Here is a 7037-nt window from a genome sequence, read left to right on the forward strand (position 1 = left end):
ATGTCGGCACTTCAGGCAAGACTGTCGCTGCAGCAGTCCAAGTACGCATTCATCATGTCTCTTCAGAAGGAAGTCCAGGCAGAAACGCATCACAACTTCAATATTCACGTGGCCAAAGCAAAGTTACTAATGCTCAAGACTAACTGGGAGAAGTTTGAAGCCGAGCACGAAAAGATCATCCTATCCAAGGTTGAGATCCCACCAGACGATCCTTACATCAAGAACAACGCCTACGAAACGGCTATGCAGTGCGTTGTTAATATCCAAGCTGCCCTGGAAGAAAGAATCTCAGAGCTAGAAGCAGCTAATCCACCAAGTGGATCTAGCCTTGCCAACGTAAGCCTAACCGGAGGTACAACAGTCAGACCTTCTTCATTGTCCAAGATTCCGATTCCACCATTTTCTGGTAACTTCGGAGATTGGAGAGCCTTCTCAGACTTGTTCGTCTCACTAATTGGGGAAAATACAGCCATCTCAAATGCAGAAAAGTTTATCCATCTACGAAATAGTCTCCCTGGAAATGCTGCAAGTCTCATCTCCAACATCAAAATCTCGGCTGATTTCTTTCAAGTAGCCTAGGCTATGCTAATCAAGAGATATGAAAACAAAAGACTTCTCATGGCAACCCAACTGGATAAGCTTCTGCGCTTGAAGACGCCAGGAGTTCGGTCATCAGTCACTCTCAATGCTCTTCTCAATGTTGTATCTGAGTCGACTAACTCTTTAAAAGCCCTTGGACTTCCAGTTGACCAATGGGATTCAGTCATAGTTTATCTCATGACACACCATCTAGACCCCAAAACTCGTGAAGATTGGGAAATGCACCTTGGGTCAGTCACAGAGTATCCATCTCTAGAACAGTTAACTGGTTTTCTAACTGGTGCTGCTAGAGCTCTAGAAAGCATTGAAGAGCAGTCCAAAACAGCTTTAAGGAAGACAAAACCAGATACAAGGCCATCTCAAACAACAAAGGTTCATCACGTCATCTCAGAACAACCTGGAACGTCATCTCAAACTGAGGCAAAGCCATGGGTGAAGGACTTGAACAACACTTGCAAGTACTGTGGCAAGAATCATTATCTTGCCTTCTGTCCAGACTTCTCAGTGAAGCCTGATGCTGAAAAACTTCAGTTAGTCCAGAACGAGCGGTTGTGCGAAACTGCTTAGGTAGACACAACTTGTACAAGTGTATTAACACTCAAACTTGTAAGCTGTGTAAAGAGCGCCATCATACATTGTTGCACGGCTTGTTTGCAAAACCCCAGGAAAAGCCAACATCTCTTGCAGCCTTTTCTGAAAAGTTATCATCGTTATCTCAACATTCTCAGACAGAAGACAAGCCAACTCCACAATGACGGTGGCAGCCGTCATCTCGAATCCCACGCAGTCATCTCAAGCCAGGAAGTCATCTCAGATCAAGAGCATCGCAAACTGATGCCAATATCACGAAATAAAACCAGTCCTCTCAGACAATTGACATCTCCAAGTCATCTCAGCCAGAGCAATTGCCTGCTCAGGCAAAAGCGACAGCTTTATCAGCATTTAAAACAAGAACTGCAGTAATCCTGGCTACTTGCAAAGTACTTGTAGTGTCTCCTAATATGAAAACATATACAACTCGTCTTCTCATCGATCCAGGATCAGAATTGACATTAGTTTCAGCCAAGCTAGTTAAAGATGCAAAACTCAACCATTTAGCAGCTGTGATACCAATATTAGGCGTGGGTAATCAGTCTTCGAGCAACACCCTTGGTCAAACGAACTTAACCATTGAGTCTTGCATCTCACATAAGCAAGTCCATCTCAGAGCACACATCCTGCCTCAAATCACTACTAAGATTCCATCAGTCTCCATCACAGATCAGCATTGGTCTCATCTGAGCAAGCTAGAAAGAGCAGACCCAGACTTCCTGAAGCCTGGACACGTTGAAATCCTCATAGGAGCAGATACGCTGAATCAAATACTAGAACCATCTCCAATAATTAAAGGACAGTCAGATGAGCCATTAGTCATTCACACAATCTTTGGATGGGCCTTTCTTGGACCAGCATCATCTCAAGCACGAAATCCCCCTCTCAGGTTTCTTCATACTGTGACAAACTATGAGCTTCAAGACTCCCTCACAAGGTTCTGGGTTCAGGAAGAAGTACCAGACCAAACAAAGCTATCTCTCAGTTTAGCAGAAGCTCAATGTGAAGACTATTACACTAGCACACTCTCACGAAACCAAGAAGGTCGCTACGTGGTGCGAATACCACTATCAGCTGAAATCTCACAATTAGGAGATTCCAGAGCTATCGCCTACCGGTGTTTGAAACGACTTCTCAAGCGTCTGGATTCCGATGAAATTCTCAAACAGCGGTATATGGACTTCACGCAAGAGTATGAAACATTAGGCCACATGGTAGCGGTTCCAAAGGATGCCCCTGAACCTCAACATCCTTATTATTTACCTCATCATGGAGTTCTCAGAGAACAGAGCACTTCAACCAAGCTTAGAGTCGTGTTCAACGGGTCGTGCAAGACCACTTCTCAAGTCTCTCTCAATGACATTCAACACACAGGCCCAAAAACTCAACGAGACATCATTGATGTATTGTTGTGGATCAGACGCTATAAATACATCTTTATGACAGATATTGTAAAAATGTTTAGGCAAATTCAAGTCCATCAAAAGGATTGGGATTTGCAACGAATTCTTTGGATAAACAAGCAGCGTAACGTACAAGCATATCAATTGACAACTGTTACGTATGGGACTCGATCAGCGCCGTATCTTGCCTGCAGAACCCTCAAGAAACTAGTGGAAGACGAACGAGAGAATTATCCTCTTGCAGTTGATGCAATCCTGAAAGGAAGTAATGTAGATGACATCTCTGGTGGAGCTGACACGATTGAACTTCTTAATGAAATCGCTCAACAGCTCAACAACATGTGCGCTTCAGCATGCCTACCATTAGATAAGTGGAAAAGCAACAGTCAGGAGTTCATCATCCCATCAGCATCTCAATTAAAAGACGAGTCAGCAGTCCATATCTTCGATGATTCGTTATTAAAAGTACTGGGCATTTCATGGTCGTCCTCTCAAGATCAGTTTACGTTTCAAGGTACCATCTCAGAAACGAACTCAATAACTAAAAGGTCCATTCTCTCTGAAGTAGCTCAGCTCTTTGATCCATTAGGACTCATCTCACCTGTAGTAATTCGAGCAAAGATTCTACTCCAGCAGCTATGGCTTGAAAAGCTAGACTGGGATGATCAACTCTGCCCTGATACAATTCATCAATGGGCCAAGTTTAGAGAAGACATCTCAAAGCTAACTGACCTTCGAGTACCCAGATGGATTAATCTGCAATCTAATTCGTACTCCATCCAACTACATGGATTCTCCGATGCATCTCAGCTAGCAATGGCAGCAGTTGTTTACCTCAGAGTCGCTGATCATAGAGGAAACTCGAAAGTCACTCTAGTCTGCTCAAAAACTAGAGTCGCTCCGATCAAGCGGCTAACTATTCCACGATTAGAGCTTTCAGCTGCTGTACTTCTCGCCCACCTCATAAAGCATACGCAATCTACATTGGAACTCCAAGATGTCCCAGTATTTCTATGGACCGACTCTTCAATAACACTTGCATGGATTAAAAATAACCCCATTAAATGGAAAGAATACGTTGGAAACAGAGTTTCAACTATTCATCAAACACTTCCAAATGCAAGTTGGAGATACACATCAGGAAAGCTCAATCCAGCAGATTGTGCTTCAAGAGGTCTAACCGCTTTCCAACTAAGTCAGCATCATCTCTGGGGGACGGGCCCACCATGGTTAGCTCAATCTCCTGAATATTGGCCAATCTCCGTAGCTCCATCTCCAACAGAAGATCTCGAGGAACGACCTGGCATCTCGTTAACAGCAGTTGTACAGCCAACAATTTGGGACTTGATCGATCTACCATGTGTGAAAACATTCCACAAGAATCTTAACAAGTTACTACGAATAACAGCACTTTGTCAAAGAGCCATCTCATGTTTCAAACGGATCCCCAACTCAAGCGTATCAACATCTCCAATTGGACCTGCAGACTTAGAAAAAGCTAAACTCTTCTGGATAAAAGCAACGCAGCAAGCATACTTTTCATCTGAGATCAGCACCATCATGTCAGGGAAACCACTGGCGAAGTCTCATGCCCTCTCTAGACTAACTGCAAGATTAGATTATCAAGGCATACTTCGAGTAGGAGGACGTCTTCAAAACTCTCAACTTGATCCAGAGAGCAAACATCCACCAATACTCCCGAGTAGATGCAAACTCTCAGAACTTCTCATTGCTGACGCTCATACTCGAACCCTTCATGGCGGGACACAACTTACTTTGGCATATCTACGACGTCAATGTTGGATTCTGGGCGGCAGAGCTCCTATTAAATCTTACATCCATCATTGCTTAACATGTGCTCGAATTCGAGCAGTCAAAACTCAACAACTTATGGCCCCTCTTCCAGCATCTCGAGTTACTCCATCACCAGTCTTTGAAACCACTGGTGTGGACTACGCTGGACCCATAACTCTTAAAACGTTCCAAGGAAGAGGTGCAAGAAAATTTAAAGGGTGGATAGCTGTCTTCGTCTGTTTCTCAACATCAGCAATTCATCTTGAAGCAGTGTCAGATTACTCAACTGAAGGTTTCTTGAAGGCATTTCGAAGATTTTCTAGTCGACGAGGAATCTGCAAAACATTATATAGCGATTGTGGAACTAATTTTAAAGGAGCTGACAATGAATTGAAACGTCTCTTCTCCCAGGCTACATCGGAATCAAAAGAGCTTCAACGCCTACTCACCAATGATGGTACCAATTGGAGATTTAATCCCCCAGGAGCACCACATATGGGAGGTAAATGGGAAGCTGCAGTGAAATCTGTCAAACGTCATCTCCAATCGTCAATATCGGAAACCAGCTTCACATTTGAAGATTTTTCTACTCTCTTAGCCCAAGTTGAAGCAGTGCTCAACTCAAGACCTCTCAGTGCTCTATCAGATGATCCAGAGGACCTCTCAGCCCTAACTCGAGGCCATTTCATTCGAGGAGCTGCACTCAACTCAATACCTGAACCATCGCTAACTTCCGTAAACGAATCCAGACTATCTCAATTCCAACGGATTCAGGAACGATTTCAACAATTCTGGAACCGATGGTCAGCAGAATGCTTATCTGCACATCAGTCCATCTCAAAGTGGCGCAACCAACAAGACGATATTAAACTAGGGTCTTTAATGCTAATAACAGATGAAAGACTTCCTCCTTCAAAATGGCCTCTCGCGAGAGTAATTCAACTTCACCCTGGGAAAGATGGACTTACTCGAGCAGTCACTCTCAAGACCGCTACAACAATTCTTACTAGACCAATTGTCAAGTTAGCTCTTCTTCCACTAGCTCCTCACCAAGAGTCATCCGATTGAAATTCTGCATTCTTGCAGAATTTGGGGGGGGGGAATGTTGAAAAAACCCTCAAAATTATCATTTGGCATCAACAATCGCACGGACCATGACTAGAGAGCTAGTCATGGTACTAACAAAAGCACGGACAATAACGAGAGAGCTAGTGGAAAATTATTCTAATCATAGTGGGAAATTATTCTAAGTTGTTATTGGGCCGCTACCTTCGAAACCCCCACTCAGTCCATCGGAGCTAGCGAGCCAATGCATTCACATAATCCAATCCCCTCTCAAATCACCAGACTAATTAAAAGAGGAAGCGAGGAGACCTACACTCACAGTCCACTTTAAACCATCGAGCGAAGAAGAAGAAGAAGAAGAAGAAGAAGAAGAAGAAGAAGAAGAAGAAGAAGAAGAAGATCTACAGTAAGCGAGCAAGGCTTACCATCTACAGTGCAGTGTTTCGGATAACAAGCGTACAAAGCTTGTCTATCCTCAACTCAAGGTTTTATTCAGTCACCTCGGATCATATCAGACACACTGAGTCAGTTTCAACGGCAGCTACGTTATTTTGCTATCCTAACAGCTCTTTTCAGAGCTAAAATCTAAATAGCTCTTTTCAGGGCTCACTATTCAACACTCTTTTTAAAGAGTGTGTGACTAACAAGTCATCTCAAGACTACCACTTAGTCTTAATTAAAACGGTCTTTTTCAAGACCACTAAATAATTCCACTTGTAAGAAAACCTACCCAAGTTTGAGGGAAGGTACCGGTATTAGTACTAAACAACCATCCCCTCCACGGAAAAACATCAAAGGGTACTGGAGAGCATCGTATGCACGATGCGTTTCACTAATCCGTATTATTTTATTGTCTATACTGTAAAGAATTATATCTCTTTTTTCGAAAGCCTGACCGACAATAACAACTGCTACTTCATTAGTTTGAGGAACATTGAAACGACCCTTGTGCTGACCTTGCGGTTTTCTATCGGCATTAATTACAACCTCGAACTCTTTTTGGTCTTTAGGAACTGAATCGATAGCGGCCTTGAAATCCAAAATATATTTATTATTTTTATGAAACGACTTCTGTAGTTGGCTAACTAATTCGGTTTTAACACCAGGAGTAATTCCACAACGGATTTCACTCTCACGTTTAACATCCCCAAGAAAGTACAACTGAAGAAAAGAAGGATGCTGATGAGGTTCAGCCATAAGGCTACCTATTCTGTGGTACACTTGGCCCTGAATTTGAAATGTTGGCATATAATTTCCCTCCTTCACTTCTTTTGCTCCAAATGACGCCATCTGAAAACATCCGTTATACTTTCGAATCGTGGAAAGGAAATGTTCTGAAAGCGGGTCTTGATGGATAAGGAGACTGTTTAAAGGTTCAGGGTAGGGCTCAATTGTAGGAAGCTGGACTTGACCACCACTGCAGCACATCCCTGGAGGTTCATCCATCCATTTTAAAGCACGACAATAAATACACGGTAATCGTTTTCCAATATTTACAATTTTATCATTTCCATAATCGATGTTCGTTTTGTAGTGAAAGCCAGACAAAGTCTTAGATTGCCCAGGTGCTAGTTTAATTTGTAA

General features: G+C 42.9%; 2 protein-coding genes across 2 annotated transcripts; both read left to right on the forward strand.

Annotated features, from left to right (window-relative positions):
* LOC141533892 (uncharacterized) lies at nt 1-579 on the forward strand. The gene has a single exon (XM_074252985.1). The coding sequence runs from the start codon at nt 1-3 to the stop codon at nt 577-579; it is 579 nt and encodes a 192-aa protein (XP_074109086.1).
* A 772-nt stretch (nt 580-1351) lies between these two features.
* LOC141533893 (uncharacterized) lies at nt 1352-5456 on the forward strand. Its single transcript, XM_074252986.1, has 2 exons — nt 1352-1357; nt 1470-5456. Exons 1-2 carry the CDS (start codon nt 1352-1354, stop codon nt 5454-5456), a joined length of 3993 nt encoding a protein of 1330 aa, XP_074109087.1.
* Nucleotides 5457-7037: the final 1581 nt, after the last annotated feature.

Source organism: Cotesia typhae, unplaced genomic scaffold (genome assembly GCF_013202065.1).
Source record: "Cotesia typhae breed Kobodo isofemale line unplaced genomic scaffold, CoteBio_Ctyphae scaffold_121, whole genome shotgun sequence".
Classification (NCBI taxonomy): Eukaryota; Metazoa; Arthropoda; class Insecta; order Hymenoptera; family Braconidae; genus Cotesia; species Cotesia typhae.